Consider the following 16,096-nt stretch of genomic DNA (forward strand, 5'->3'; position numbering starts at 1 on the left):
TTTTCTAAATTACATTATCGGCAGGATAAGAGTTTATTGAATCATAGTTTCAGAATTTAGTTTATTTCATAGCATAAACGGGAGTGCTATGGAAATGGAATTGATTCTGCATTCACTGTAGGAATCTTGAGGACACTGTGTGTTCTTTTCAACAGGCTTTAATTTCCTGACATTCCATTACATTTCTGGGAAACAGAATTGGCACTGCCCTTTCCTGCCCTATCTTGTCCTTTATAATTTTGGCGAGGTTCATGGTCTTCCATTTCTTTTTCTTTTTGTAACTGATTAATAATCTGTAGAATCACCTCTTAGTTTGTAAGTGGAAACTAAGCCTGCACATCCAAAGCTAGGATTTCTTATATGGATCTGCCTTAGTATTTTGAATCAGGACCTCAAATGAGATTTTTGGATGTTCCCGTGTTTGTGGCACGATGTTGAATCTTGAACCTTCCTGCGTTTCTAATTGTTAGAATTAGATTCTTCAAGCTAGACTTGATTGGGCTAGTATTACTTTAGGAAATGTTTTAATTTATTATTTGGGGAATGTTTTATTTATTATTTTTAGTTTCTTATCTAAGGAAGATTAAGCTGTTTGCAGAAAATACAGCTTTCTTTAGCTACCCTGCTCACAATACCATCTACACTGTGTCTGTACCTGTGTGACAAGGCCAAGCACTCCATAACTTTACCCTGATTGTTTGGTCTTTTTCAAAATGTTTAGAGTTTCAAAAAGAAATTCGTGAAGTTGCTTCTCTTAAGTAGCTACTACTGTGTTTTTAAATGTGTTGCAGTATTTCTGTTAGTTGATCTTGTGTGTAGTCATTCATATCTGTCTTTTGATTCTATTTCTTGGCGATCTTGCTTTTTAAAATCACCATTTACCTTTAAAAAAAAAAAAGACAAAACTTGCTGTTGTGTTGACAGAGCAGAGAGCATTTAACTGACGCTCCTCCGTGGCTTGGCTTGCTGAGTTCGTGACAGAGCAGGGCATTTAACTGAAGCCTCTCCATGGCTGGGCTTGCTCAGTTCCCTGCTGTTGGCTGTCTTGGATCCCCCTTCTAAGGCCCCACTTCCATGCACACTAGCTTGGTGTGCAGGGAGAAGCTGCAGAGTCTGTTGGCTGGGCTTTATTTACGGAAACAGCAGGGTTGAGATTGATTGCGTCGTGGAGAGACAGTGTGTGGATGAGGGAGGGTCACAGCACATGCTCAGTCCTGTCAGAGTGAGGGGAAGTTTCTGCGTTCTGCGTGAAGGCTTAGGTCATAGCACAAGCTCAGTGAAAGCTCTATGAGGTCTCTGAGACTGCATGTGCCTCCATTTTGAGTTGTTAGTGTAGAAAAGGGCAGAGTTTTAGCAGAAAGTAAAGGTTCAGGAATCCAGCTAGACTCACCAGAGCCCGTGTTAGTCATGGATGATCCATTCAGCCCCTGCAGGTAGGCTATCTTCCCCTGGCCTCACCGAAACAGTGATGGGTTTTGCTGCTCTTTCTCACTTCTGAAGGTGTTTATGAATCATTTCATCATTCATAGTGCATGTTCCTGAGAGCCTTTAATTCAGCCCTGGCTGGCCATGTAGGTGGTATTGTGAAGCGTAAAATCAGAACTAAGAATGGGGACTACCAGAGAGGCATTCAGCAGATGTAGAATGTGAAGCTTTGTGGGTCCCTCTGTCCCTGTCCTCTTCCCCTTACCTCTTCGGCTCGTAGTGTAATCTTAACCTCAGTCGTGCTGGGTGTGTGTTGCCAAGCTTGTTTGCCTTCAAGACCTGCAGAGCAAGCCTGCAGGCCGCCCTCTTGCCTTGTGGCTATTATGGAATGCCTGGGCCGGAGAGCAGCTCTGTTTGGATGTTTTAGGAAGGATGGTAGGTGGGCAGCTATTGGTTGCTTTGAAGGTGGGTGGAACCTTGTTTTGATTGAGAGCCTGTTTGCCAGAGCAAATTATAATTTTTGTGATCTTTTTCTGAAGTCTGACATATGCAGGGAACAGTTGTGAATTATGATTGCAACAATAACACCTTAAAATTGATTTTTTAAAAATGAAAGGTTATGTCACATCAGTTTTTACTTAGTCTCTTGCCTTCAAAAGGAAGCAGACTCATCTTCCTTTTAGAGCTCATGGAAAATTCTTTGGCAATTAAAAAAAGTATGCATTGACTTTTGTGTTAGAAATTGAAATTTAGGTATTTTGTTTATTTTTCTGTTTTAGAATTGGATAGCATTTTTTGCATATGTGTATGTTGTCATGTGACTTGGAATTCTGTTCTCTTAAATGGAGTAAAAAGAGTAGTTGGTGCTGAGAAGGCAGTCACTGACAAGGCCTCATTTCGTACCCACTGCTTGATAGCCAGACACTAGTTTCTTCTACCCAGGGGAAGTTGTGCTTTTGGGGTGTCCTGTTGCAGAGCAGGTTCAGACAGATGGCTTTCACCGTGGTTTATTTAGGGAGCCAGTCAGAATAAGATTTAGGACAAATTGAATTCTTACCCAAGTAGATATTAAATGAAGTTTTTGAATTATACTATTTGCTCCTTTTTGTTTCCACTCCTTTTTCTTCTGATAAAGGTTAGAAAAAATTTGAATGCCACCTAAATTTTGTGCGTTTGTGAGGATGGAAGAAAGCATACAATATAGAAGACTTTGCAACTGAAAAACCCTCATAAGAAGGAGAAGAAATTTACTATGCACTGATACAAGGAGAAATTCCTTGTGTAAGCCCTTAGTGGTGTAGTGTGAATTTGGAGCGTTGCATGGTCAACTCTTTCCAGGGAGGCCCTTGATTTTAGTGGAAAGTTTTTAGGAAGGCTAATGTTGGTGAATTCTAGTCACTGAAAATATTACTGAAGTATAATCTGTATTCTTACAGATTCAATTTTGGGATTGCAACTAAGGAGATGAATTGTAGAAGGATAATTTAGGGTGTGCGTTTATTATTTTTGTGATCAATTTTTTCACCCATGTGAGGGCTTTCTTCCCATTGTGACCATATTTATTTGGGCATTGCACTGGGGAGTTTTAGGGAGGTACCCCATACCATATAATGTTGCTTCTGGAACTTGCCTTATTTTACTCTGTTTAAAAGCACCATTGCTCTTCCTTCCTGCTTCTTTTAATAAAAGTATCCCTTCAATAGACGAGAGGAACTGGACACTGCACCACTCTGTCATGCACTTGTGGGATCTGGGCAGGACTCACATTTCATGCTCAAGGAACAAACTCATTGTTTGAGTCAGGAGAATATTGCCTTTCTGTTCTAGATCTTTACCTCTTCTGAAACTTTCTTTACAGTTAACAAATAAAAACGTGAACAGGAAGCTGTGCTCACAGCTGAATCAGCTCTGGATCAGGTTCCTGCCACTGGTGTGGCTGGCCTGTGTGGGCCTAGTACAAATCTGCATTTATGGAGCTTGGATGCCGCCATCTATTTGATGGTGAAGACTTGTGGTTGCTGATTGTGATCTGTGGATATTCTGTTGTTAAGAATCGAATTTGTCTATGTTTCAAATCCAATAAAGTAACTCATTAGAGTTACTTCTTGTGTGGTATGTATTTCTTCTATATTATCCTGTCTGGGAAAAATATTTTTTGGAATGCTGAAGGCTTGCTTCAGGGCTTCTGTGCTTGTCTGGTGGAGGAGGTAAGGGAACAGCACATGGGAAGTTACTCTAGTGGTTGATGAAGTCTTTGGTCTGTGTAGCTTGAACATGGAAAAGATGCTAGTTTGTTTCATTTTGGCTTATGGTTCTGCTTCTGTTGCACTTGAGAATATCAGGAAATGTTGGGAATATAGCAAGTAGATGTTTCAAAAAAATAGAGACGTTCACAAAGTTATTATCTTATTAGTTGTTCTTATCATTGTAATAGAATCTTGAATACGAATCTGAGGGAGCCTCACATTTAAAGCGTTCCTCTGTCAACATAAGTTTTGCAGTCTGTCTTTGGTTGAAAGCTAGAATGAACTTGATTGTGTTTAATTGACATGTCACTTTTTTTTCTTTTTCTTTTTGAGATAGGTTCTCACGCTGTCACCCAGGCTGGATGGAGTGTAGTGGTGTGATCTCAGCTCACTGCAGCCTCGACCTCCCTGGGGACCTCCCTAGGCTAAGGTGATTCTCCTGCCTCAGCCTCCCACATAGCTGGGACTACAGGTGGGCGCCACCACACCTGGCTAATTTTTTGTATTTTCTGTAGAGAAGGGATTTCACCTTGTTGCCCAGGTTGGTCTTAAACTTCTGGCCTCAAGCAATCCACGCTGCCTTGGCCTCCCAAAGTGCCAGGATTACAGGCCAGCGTGCCTGGCCTGACACTTCATTCTTTTTTTTCTTTTTCTTTTTCTTTTTTTTTTTTTTTGAGACGGAGTCTCGCTCTTGTTGCCCAGGCTGGAGTATGATGATGCGATCTCAGCTCACTGCAACCTCCGCCTCCTGGGTTCAAGCAATTTGCCTGCCTCAGCCTCCTGAGTAGCTAGGATTACAAGCATCTGCCACCATGCCTGGCTAATTTTTGTATTTTTTAGTAGAGACGGGGTTTCACCATGTTGGCCAGGCTGGTCTCAAACTCCTGACCTTGGGTGATCTGCCTGCCTCAGCCTCCCAAAGTGCTGGGATTATAGGTGTGAGCCGCCCTGCCCGGCTGACACTTCATTCTTAATCTGCTTTTCACTTCTTCCTTGACTCTTGGCTACTGTGTTAATTTATGAATTAGAAGACTCTAATATATCTAAGACCAGATGTCTGTGATTCTCTAGTTGTTCTTTTTTCCTGATTCTTTTCCTTCTGAATTTGTTTTCTTTTCCATTTTACTTTGTGTATTCATTTATTCAACATATTCATACCAAAGACGCATTTGCCAGGTACTTTTTGTTTGTTACTGAACCGAGTTGTCTTCCACCAGAAAACCATGTATTCTAAGACTGTAAGATAAATGTCTGACAGGATGAGAGAGAAGGTAGAAAATAATAGCTAAAGGAATATTTTAGATGGTGTGTACATTCACAAATCTTCTCCTAAATAAGCACAGATAATTAGTTATCATCTCTTCTGAGCAGTTTCTGATATGGGCATGCCTGTATTCCTGCCACTGTGGGTGATAAAGCATGAGTCTGATTTATTTTTCTTTTTGGTCTAATGAGACTCATGCTTGAATGTACTTTTAAAACAATTCTGAAAGATAACTGATCTCATATTGTATACTCTATGGTACTTTGAGTCTAAGGTAAAACACTTAATTCAACTGGAAAATTAGAGATTATTTCTATCAGACTTCTTTGAGCTACACATTTATTTGTGATGATTTGATTTTTTTCCCTATTGGACATCAAGCTTTTGGGGCAGGGGCCAAGTCTGTTCTTACGGTCTCCATTTCTAGTAGAGCACCTGGCACATGGGTCTTTGGTGTGAGTCTGTTGAATTAAATGAATGCATCATCTGTGGTAACAGGGAAGGCTAGATTTGGAGCCAGGTAGTATGGTTCAGATTCCACCTAATAAGTGACATTGGGCAAGCGGTGACATTCGACAGCTTCCTTCCCTCCTCTGAGCTTCATTTTTCTCATGGGTAATCTGGAAATAAATATTTCTTACAGTTTTTGTAAAGATTAGATGAAAACAACTTGGAAGTGCTTGACACATAGTTGCTTAGTACATTATTGTTATTAATTCGCAGGTCAAATGTACAGTCTCAAGCTCATGTAGATATGATTATCTCAACAACAACATACATTTTTAAATTTTTAATTAAAAAAACAGGCATGCAGGTCTCACTTTTTTGCCTGGGTTGGTCTCGAACTCCTGGCCTCAAACTATCTTCCTGTCTTGGCCTCCCAAAATAGTAGGATTATAGGCATGAGCCACTGTGCCTGGCCAACATCTTTTTCTTTTTATTTTAAATAGCCTGTTCAACTAAGACAATGCTAGGGATTGTTTTAGGAATTACACTAATTATTAACCACCAGTATGTTTAATAACTATTTACTGATCCACTTTCTTCTTACTCTCTTTGAGTGTTTATGTTTTTCTTTATACATCTTGGAGTTCTTTTTTTTTTTTTTTTAAAGAAGCTCTACTTCCATAATTTATAATATTGGGTGTGTTCAGCATTAAACATTTCCTGCCACTTTCTCACTTACACACACTAGGTGCATGTGTGTGTGTTAGTTATTGCCTGTTTGTGTTCTCTTCCTTCTATATTCATACCACTGCAGCCAGGAGGAATAACGCAATTGTCATGTTTTTTTATAACATTTCCCTGAGGGTACAAAGAAACCTTTAGACGTGTTGTAGACATGCTTGCTTGGTCCAAAGTCCCTTTTTTTTTCTGGGGGTGCTTCATTCAGTTTTGTTATACAGTTTGATTTCAATATGCAGAAAGCTAGCACCATCTTGGGGTCAGGAGAGCAGCTTAATCTACAGTGACTGCTGCTTTGTAAGTGGGTTTCGGTCATAGTGTTGTGTTTTTTTTTTTTTTTTTTAAGTATTTTGGCTGAAGCTCCGTGTGTGTGCAGGCAGCTTTGTTAGGCCGCAGCCCCTGAACTTTGCCACAGGCCATTACAGTAAAGTTCCCTAGGAGCTTGTGGTGGAATGTTGTTTTATGACGTTGCCAGATACACGGTAGGTTACTACATAATGGAGGAGAGAGAGAAGGCAGATAAGAAATTTAGACAACGGAGCAAAGTCACTATAGCACTTTGAAACTGGATCTTTCTCACCTGTTAAATTTTTTGACCAGTTTTTTTCCTGACATTACTCATACATTATTGTGTGTGGAGGCCATATTTACTGCATCTTACCAGCATGGAAATTCTTATTATTCTTCAGGCAATGCCAAATTTCTAGTTCTGGACCCTGAATTATATTTAGGAGGATCCTGTGGGAGAGCTGCCTGTGTGGCCTGGAGTCTTCTTCAGTAATTAACTCAGTGTGACCCCTTAAAAGAGCACTTTTCTTTCCTCAGGCCTTGATTTCTTCTATTAAGCTAGAAGATTGGATCAATGGCCTCTCAGGAACTTTCCACAGAGAAAATTTAGAATTTTATGATTTTGGATTTTGGACAAGTTCTTGTGTTGGCCTTTGTGTTTATTTGTGTGTGAATATGGAAGTGGTAACTTTAAGTTGACTAAATCTCTTTGTTTTTTCATTTGTATTTGTTTTTAGTTTTATTTTTGATTGAATAATGAATTTTGTTCCTGTTAGGCAGTTTAATCAAACCTACGTTTAAGTTAATTTTGCTTGGAGGGCTGGCTTTCTGTCACGGGGACTTCACTATCTTAGCTTTGCAGCAGAGCCCTTACTTGCTGTCTGTGGCTAAGCAGTAGTTGAGTTAGAATATTGGAGTCATTTATTCAAAATGTATTTAGTAAGAGCCAGTGAGTTCTGCATTATGGTGACCAAAACCAGTCTTAGTTCTTACCCGCATGTACTTCCAGTCTAGAGGGCAAGACAGCCATTCAAAAAAATAACTACACAAAATAAATATAAAATACTGACTGTGATATGGGTGGAAGGAGAGGTAAGTGGTACTTCGGGAACTCATAATAGCAGGATTAGCTTCCATTCTCACTTATTGCCAGTATATAGAGTTTAATAATATTAATGACCCCTAAGCAATAGGTACTATGTCTAGTTCTTTCCATAAATCATCTTTTATTTTTATAGCAACCTTGCATAATAACATTATCAACTTCATATCATAGATGAGGAAACTAAGGAATTAGATTTAATTATGTCCTCAAAATCACACTTAGAGCAAACAAAACCTGGGTACTGAAACTTATTTTTAAAATTTTATTAGCGACAGGGTCTTGCTCTGTTGCCCAGGCTGGAGTGCAGTGGCGTGATCATAGCTCACTGCAACCTCAAAACTCCTGGGCTCAAGTGATCCTCTTGTGTCAGCCTCCCAACTAGCTGGGACTGCAGGTGCATTTTACCATGCCTGGCTAATTTTTAATTTTTGTTGTTTTTGTTTTTTGGTTGGTTGGTTGGGTTTTTTGTTTGTTTGTTTGTTTGTTTGCAGAGACTAGGTCTTGCTATGTTGCCTAGGCTGGTCCTGAGCTCCTGGGCACAAGGGACCCACCCACCTGGGCCACCCAAAGTGCTGGGATTACACACATGAGCCAGCCACCACGCCTGGCCTGATACTAAAATTTTAATTCAGGTTCATTTAATTCTGAAGACCATGCTCTTTCCCTGCTTTTGAACATCTAGACTCAGGAGTGTGGGTGTGACAGTGTCATGGGAGATCCTAATAGGAAGTACAATGATGTTTCTTTTAATGTTCGTTTATTTGTTTATTTATTTATTGCTGTTTCTTAAGGAGCAGGGCTAACCCACAGAAAGTGTGCCCAGAGTCGGCCAGCACAATGATTTTATTCAGATTTATGGAAATTTTTCTCTAAAAATGAATGGGAATATATGATGGGATAGAATACAACATTCGCATGGCTTTTTAAAATACTATGTTAGATTTTAAAAAGAAATTTCAGACTTGTTCAGGGCAGCTTTGAAGTATGTGTTCATGCTGGAGAAAATTGAGAAACCCAGCATATTGCACTAGTCTTCCTTCTTAATCCTCGCTTTCACTCCTACCTCACAATCCATCTAAAAAAGTGATTCTGATAAATTGCCTTTTGGTTTTCTTAAAATGTAGTGTATTTTATTCTGGACCCACAGACTTCTTCTGTGGTCATTTTCTAAATGTGTACTAAGTAGCGTTTCTAAGATCTTCATTCTGTTGATGCCATGTCAGTCTTCCTGCTCAACTTAATGCCCTGTGGAAAAGATAAGAATGTCTGCTGTGTGATATTTACCATCTGAAGGACAGGGAGAGAGATTTCTCAGTGATCTCATTCATACATGATGCCAGCCACAGAACAAGGGTCTGACTTGAGCCTTTTCTGTCCCAGCACCTCGGGAATGGGCCACAGGCTACACGACTGTTACGACCCAAGGCTTGGGGAGGGGCTGAATGAGGGGGTCAGCTCTTGCCCTTAGTTGCTTCATGGTGGTGCCTTCTGTTCATGTGTTCTTCCCATATCTGTATCCTCCTCCCTCATCTTCCCTTGTAGAATCAAGTGCCTATCTTAAGCAGTCACCGTGATCACATAGAGATCTTTGGGCGTCTTTGGTGAATGTTCACAGAACATTGCCTTCCTGCCCCTTCCCTTTTCTTCAGGGTGAAGAAGTGGCCACATCATGTTCTGGGCCAAGCCTCTGGGTTGGGCTGGGATCCTGCATCTAGCAGGCATGCTCTTCTCACAGACCCTCCCTTTGCCTGCCATTGCCACTTCCATCTCCTCTGCAAAGATGCTTCTCCCTTTTTGATATTCATTTACAGGCTCCCTGCTCCTTTCTGTCCATTCCCTGTTTACTTCTTAGACTAAAACGTTTCCATGGTAACAGGTTACTTTTCAAAGGGAACATCTTGTCATTTTATTTAATCCACTGCAGCTGAAGAGGACTGAAATATTAAGTTGTAGTTGCTATGGATACTGCTTTGTTACACTGGGGTTTTTTGTATCAGATTTCATATACAATGACTTTCTGTTTTTTTTAATATTTCAGGAATAAAAACAACGACTTACCATTATTGTTGTAATTTGGCTTCTGGAACTATTTTTTTCATATTCTAAAACAAAGATTTGTAGAATAATGCAGGCTGAACTTAAGTTGTTTTGAAAAACATATTATTTACATTAGCTACACAGAGAAATTCCTTCTTTTGCTGGGGATGATAGTGACACTTCTTAATTCGGTTTTGTAATATGATTCACAGTATAAAGATGTCTCCAAGATGATGAATCCACAGCAGAAATCCTTAGTAAACATAAGGAAAAAATAAATATGTCACTTGGAGTTAATTTCTTGAATCTCATTGCTAATAAGCTGTGGCCCTCTTTCTTCAGTTACTGGTTCAGCTGTGTACAGTGTAATTTGAGGTTGATCTGTTTGTCCTTTAATCAGCTTTTCTCATGTCTGGTGTTCTTTCTGATTTCCCATCTGCCTGTAGTATATCCCCCTCTTCATTTGACTTTTTTAAAACTTTAAATTTTTTGGATTCACAGGAAGTTGCAAAGATACCACAGAGTGGTCTCATCTTTTGTAACTGTAATACAATACCAAAACCAGGAAACTGGCATTAGTAGATTGTGTGCGTGTAGTTCTGTGCCATTTTATCACATGTATAGCTTTGTGTAACCACCACAACAATGAAGAGACAGAGCTATTCATCACTACAAAGCTCTCCCTTTGTGGTCACACCCTGGGCCTCCCTCCCTCTCCCTACCATCTCTAACACCTGGCAATCACGAATCTGTCTCCATTTCTGTAATTTTGTCATTTCAAGAGTATTATATAAATTGGCCTCTAACTTTGATAGGTTTTTCTCTTTCATCATGACTTTCAAACTTAAAAAAATTCTTTTGATCATTTTGTCTTGCTTGGGTGTTTGAAATAAACATAGAACCAAAATAGGGAAAGGGATATGGATTCTCATCATTCTGTTTGTAATTAATTGTATGATTTTGGTTCAGTAACTTAATCACTCTGCCATATGGGAGTGTGATTGAGAGCTCTGACTTTGGAGTCAGCTGACCTTGAGTTGGATTCCTGATTTCTCCACTTATTTGCTGTTTAATCTTGGGCAACTGCGTAACGTCTCTTGGCTTCAGTGACCTGACCTGTACACTTACTACAATAGCACCTATCTTACAGGGTCACCTGTAAGATTAGATAAGAAAATAAATGGAAATTGCTTACCTTGCAATGCCTGGTACATAGTAAATGTTCAATGGATATATTAGTTGCTTTATTACTGTTAAAATTAGTATTGTTATTATTACCTATGGAGATACTGCCTCATAGAATTGTCATGGAATAATGAAATAATATATGCCCAGCATAGAAAGCACTTAGTAATTGATAGCTAGTATTATTATTTTGCTTGTGTTTGTTATGTAACTATAATACACCTAGATTTTTTTTTTTTTTTTTTTTCCTCTGAGAGAGTCTTGCTCCGTCCCCCAGGCTGAAGTACACTGGCGGGATCTCGGCTCTCTGCAGCCTCCATCCGCTGGGTTTAAGCAATTTTTCTGCCTCAGCATCTTAAGTAGCCAGGAATATAGGCGCCCACTACCGCACCCACTACCACGCTTGGCTAATTTTGTATTTTTAGGGGTGGGGCTTCTCCATATTGGCCAGGCTGGTTTGGAACTCCTGACCTTGGGTAACCGGCCTCCCAAAGTGCTGGGATTACAGGCACGAGCCACCGCACCCGGCCTACACCTAGATTTAAGATAACGTACGTGAAAACTCTAAGATGAGGATAAAGATAGATGTGTGTGTATGTTGCATTATTCTGGACATTACTTGCATCTTTGGTTTCTTAATTCATACAGTAGTATCCTTTATATGTCTTGGCTAGGATTCATACTGCCTTTGGTCTGGATTTTTCTTCCGAAGTTGATGACCACCCTGGCTTTGACTAGACCTACTTTGTTAATTCAGCAGCATTGTACATCCAAGCAGAAACCTCTTTGGTAGCTATGTTTTGTTGTTGTTGTTGTTGTTGTTGTTTGTTTGTTTTTTGAGACAGTCTTGCTCTGTCACTCAGGCTGGGGTGTAGTAGCATGATCTTGGCTCACTGCAACCGCTGCCTCCCAGACTCAAGCAATTCTCCTGCCTCAGCCTCCTGAGTAGCTGGGACTACAGGCGCCTGCCACCACGCCCGGCTAATTTTTGTATTTTTAGTAGTGTGGGGTTTCACCATGTTTTCCAGGCTGGTCTTGAACTCCTGACGTCAGGTGATCTGCCTGCCTCAGGTGAGCCACCATGCCCGGCCTGTTTGTTTTTTTAAAGACAGTCTAGCTCTGTTTTGCCCAGGCTGGAGTGCAGTGGTGTGATCATAGCTCACTGCAGCCTCAAACTCCAGAGCTCAAGTGATTCTCCTGGCTCAGCCTCCTGAGTAGGTGGGATTATAGGTGCGTGCCACCAGGACCAGCTAATTAAAAAAACATTTTTTATAAAGCCTATTGCCCAGGCTGGTCTCAAACTCCTGAGCTCAAGCTATCCTCTTGCCTCAGCGTCCCAGAGTGCTGGGATTACAGGTGTGCACCACCATGTGTAGTGCTGTGTTGCTTTGAACACAGGATAGAAAGACACCTGAATTTCTGTGAATAGCAATACTGATATGTCTGTTAATATCAAAACATTAATTAAATGCCTTAATACCTAGAAATGAGATAATACTGTAGAGCACCTAGGACAGATAGTAAGTGCTGAAATGTTAGCTACTGTTGTTATTAATCAAAGAAGAAAGCTGGCATCTTCTAGATGAATTTTAGCCTCCAGGACTTTCTGAAGTTCAGAATGTGCCATAATCAGTGCTTCTCAGAGCATAGCTTGTGGACCTCATTATTATTATTATTATTTCTCTTTTCTTTTCTTTTCTTTCTTTTCTTTCTTTCTTTTTTTTTGAGGCATAGTTTCATTCTTTTTTTGCCCAGGCTGGAGTGCAATGGTGTGACCTCAGCTCACTGTAACCTCTGCCTCCCGGGTTCAAGCAGTTCTCCTGCCTGAGCCTCTCGAGTAGCTAGGATTCAGGCACACGCCACCCGGTATGGCTAATTTTGTATTTTTAGTAGGGATGGGGTTTCACCATGTTGACTAGGCTGGTTTCGAACTCCTGACCTCAGGTGATCCACCTGCCTCGGCCTCCCAAAATGCTGTGATTACAGGCGTGAGCCACCTCGCCCAGCCTATTATTATTTTTTAATCCCAAGACTTGGCTTCCCGACTTAAAAGTCTTCTGCCCTATACCAAAAGACAGTGATTGTCTTGAGGAGAAGCCTTGGTTCCGTCGAGACATTTGAGTTAGAAGCGAAGCTAGCCACTTTTTTCATGGAATATCAGTTACTCTTTGAAAGAACAACTGACAGACAAACTGTGGTCATTCAGACGTGGGCATTTGGCAGAAACTTTCTTGAAGATGAATTAAGTGAGCTTGTTATTTCAAGGAAAACACTGATACTACTTGACAAGGCTAAGATTTGAACTTTCAAGTAAAAATTAGAATTTCGAAAAGCTTGTACTCACCACTCTGAGCCTGACAGCTTCTCTACACTGAAAGGCATTTCTTATGAGACAGGTGATATTAATATGATTTTTAAAAAATGCTGTATAAAGAACTGGTTGATATTTGAAAGATCTGCAGAACTGAGTAAACTGACATTCTCCATAAAACCAATGCATGACATTACAAAATCACATATGAGTAGAAGATCCATTCATTCAAAGGCAAGACAGACCAATGGATTTCGGAGTAGCCCAGTCAAAAGGCTATTGATAGGCTTTTAGATTCACCTTGTGTACACATCTTTAAGAAATGATTACTTGTTGAGTTTTTGTTTTGTTTTGTTTTTGAGACAGAGTTTCGCTCTTGTTGCCCAGGCTGGAGTACAATGGCACGATGTTGGCTCACTGCAACCTCTGCCTCCCAGGTTCAAGCAATTCTGCTGCCTCAGGCTCCTGAGTAGCTGGGATTACAAGCATGCAACACCACACCCGGCTAATTTTTTGTATTTTTAGTCGAGACAGGGTTTCACTATGTTGGCCAGGCTGGTCTCGAACTCTTGACCTCAAGTGATCCTCCCACCTCGGCCCCCCAGAGTGCTGGGAACTTGTTAAGTTTTTGGTGTAGTATCAAAAAGGCTATATTCTTCCCTTTTCTAGTTACATCGCTGTGTTAGGCTGTATTATCTTCATATAATTTAACCACAACAATATATTGCAGCAGATTGAATTCAAAAGTAGATAGGAGAATCTAGCTGTCTTTTCTATTAAGTCATATATTAATGAGATTTGCAAAAACATAAAATAATGCCTCACTTTTTACTAAAGGTTTCTGCTTAAATGCAATTACTTTTTATAAGAATATGCATATTGTTATGTAATGGGCTTATTGCTATTTTTAAATCAATATTTTGAAAGTTTTCAAAAATTTAGATTTCTTGGGATGTTCAGTAATTTTTATTTTTATTTTTTGTAATAAGCTTTATTTCTGTTTTGTCCAAGGCTTGGGAGAGGGGTCCAGGGTAGTGGCTGGAGGCGCTGCTTAGGCAGAAGCCCTGAACTTTGAGAGGGGCTCCTAAAAGTTTGCTGGGCTCTGTAGGATCCTAGTGGTGCTTGAGGGTGAGTCTTCTAGAAGAAACATTTACCCAGCCCAGCCTGGGGAGGTTGGTCTGGTAGTCGCCGATCTTCTTGTTGAGTTTCACCTCCTCATCTAGGAAGTGGCTCTCCGGAAGTCACAGAGATGGGGGTCTGTGCAGGCAGAACCCAGGGCCTAAAGATGGAGGATCTGGTTCAGGTTCTTCCCCAGAGCCATGGTGGCTTCCATGGAACCCAGGGTTTTTACCCCCACTCATTTTGAGATGGCTTCTCCACATCCTGGAAATGGGTGCCGCTGCCACACACACATCTTCAAGAGACACTCAGTGCCCTGAATCTTCTTGGCCGATTCGTGGAAGAAGTCACTCATGCCTCCCAGAGCTTGCGGGGTTGGTCAGCAATGAGGAGCTAACCACAAAAACAGTGGTGGCTGGTCCCAGAAGCAGGAGATGGCCGAGAAGAAGGGTGCTGGAGGTTGCAAATGGAGAGGAGATTGGAGGGCAGTTGGAGGCTGGAACAGATGGAGTCCCAGGATATGTGCTGTTCAGACATTGTTGAAACAAGAGACAGATTCTGGGACCACCAAGACACACTCCAGTAATTATTAAGAGTGTAAAAGGGTACAGAGACCTAAAAGTTTGAGAAATGTTAAGTAAAAGACAAAATGTAGTCATTGCATCAAGATTGCAATTGATGATTAAGAGTGTTTCCTACAAGCTGTTGATACTATCATGTTTAAATATCATTAATGAGTGAGGTGTGAACCACAAAGGTGCATTCAAGAAGGGAGCAGTTCACAGACTCACTTTGCACCTGGCTGCAGCCTCATGGGGGTGCTTTTTCCATGTGCCAGGGAAACATTCTGGGGCGTTGTGGCTGCCTGACCTATCAAGGGTGATGCAGGTGTCTGGGGATACAGGATAAAAAAAAAAAAAGAAAAAGAAAAAAGAGAGGAGAGCAGTGCGGCAGCAGGGGAGGGATACTTAGTTCAGTAAGGAGGATTCTGATTGCTCGGTGGATCCAGATACAGCTGGATGCTGGCACTTCCCCACCATGTGTACTTCTTGTCTTTCACCTTCAGCTCATATTCTGACAGTTTTTCTGTCAGCTGCATCAAGCTTTCTCTAATGGGGTGTGTTGCTATCTACCTCTTTATATCTTGGACCTAAAAAGTACTTTTGCCATTTATTCTATATTCTGTAACTCTTGCATATAGTAGGCTAATGCCATTGTCTGCACCTCAGATCCTACCTGCTCAGAAAGAACTTTGTTATATTCCTTGCTATAGAACCCTGATATTTAAAAGTTACATACAATTTAAAAATACTTTTGTTGCAAAGAGGGATTTTTAAATAAGCTTTTAAGAAGTTTCCTTATTTTATCTTGGTTTTCATGTTATAGCCTACTTATTAGTACTCTTCCCTGTTATAAACTTAAACAATTTTCAAGTCTCTTAAGATGGCCCAATACATTTTTTGTCTCATTTGTATTATTAGTTTAATAATAATTATCTGCATCCTATTTTTATGGAAATATGTGAGATATAAGTAGTTCTAGTCAACAGGGTATTTGGGAGTTTGTTTCATTATCATGGTACATTGGGTTTTTTTAAGCTAAATATGACGATAAATTGGCTTATTAAAATAAAAATGGGGTTGGGTGGTGAGTGCGCGGTGGCTCATGTCTGTAATTCCAGCGCTTTGGGAGGCTGAGGTGGGGGTCCCTTTGAGCCCAGGGTTTTGAGAACAGATTGGGCAACATAGCAAGACCTCATCTCCAAAATAAAATAAAAATCAAGCAGGAATGTTTTTTCTGGAATTATCAAGGACTTAACAGTGTAGCCATGATATGGAAATGATATCCAACCACTGGAGAACTCCAGAGTAACAGACCTTCTGGAAGAACCCAAAGGTTGAGCTGCAGGCAGAAGTTACTGAATGGGCTGT

General features: G+C 40.5%; 1 protein-coding gene and 1 non-coding gene across 9 annotated transcripts in view; both read left to right on the forward strand.

The window, feature by feature from the left end:
• RERE (arginine-glutamic acid dipeptide repeats) overlaps positions 1-16,096 on the forward strand; it is a 461,116-nt gene that overhangs the window by 290,227 nt on the left and 154,793 nt on the right. Inside the window, exon 1 of one of the 8 annotated variants that reach the window (XM_031006039.3) lies at positions 1,114-1,433. The exons of the other annotated variants lie outside the window; for them this stretch is intronic. Coding sequence (XP_030861899.3) covers positions 1,408-1,433 — 26 coding nt within the window. The 5' untranslated portion in view covers positions 1,114-1,407. Of the gene's footprint in view, positions 1-1,113; positions 1,434-16,096 lie in introns of those variants that run through there. 8 annotated transcript variants of the gene reach the window in all.
• LOC115932382 (small nucleolar RNA SNORA77) lies at positions 14,947-15,071 on the forward strand. The gene has a single exon (XR_004068665.1). It is a non-coding gene; the product is annotated as a small nucleolar RNA SNORA77 (small nucleolar RNA).

This window comes from Gorilla gorilla, chromosome 1 (assembly GCF_029281585.2).
Source record: "Gorilla gorilla gorilla isolate KB3781 chromosome 1, NHGRI_mGorGor1-v2.1_pri, whole genome shotgun sequence".
Classification (NCBI taxonomy): domain Eukaryota; kingdom Metazoa; phylum Chordata; class Mammalia; order Primates; family Hominidae; genus Gorilla; species Gorilla gorilla.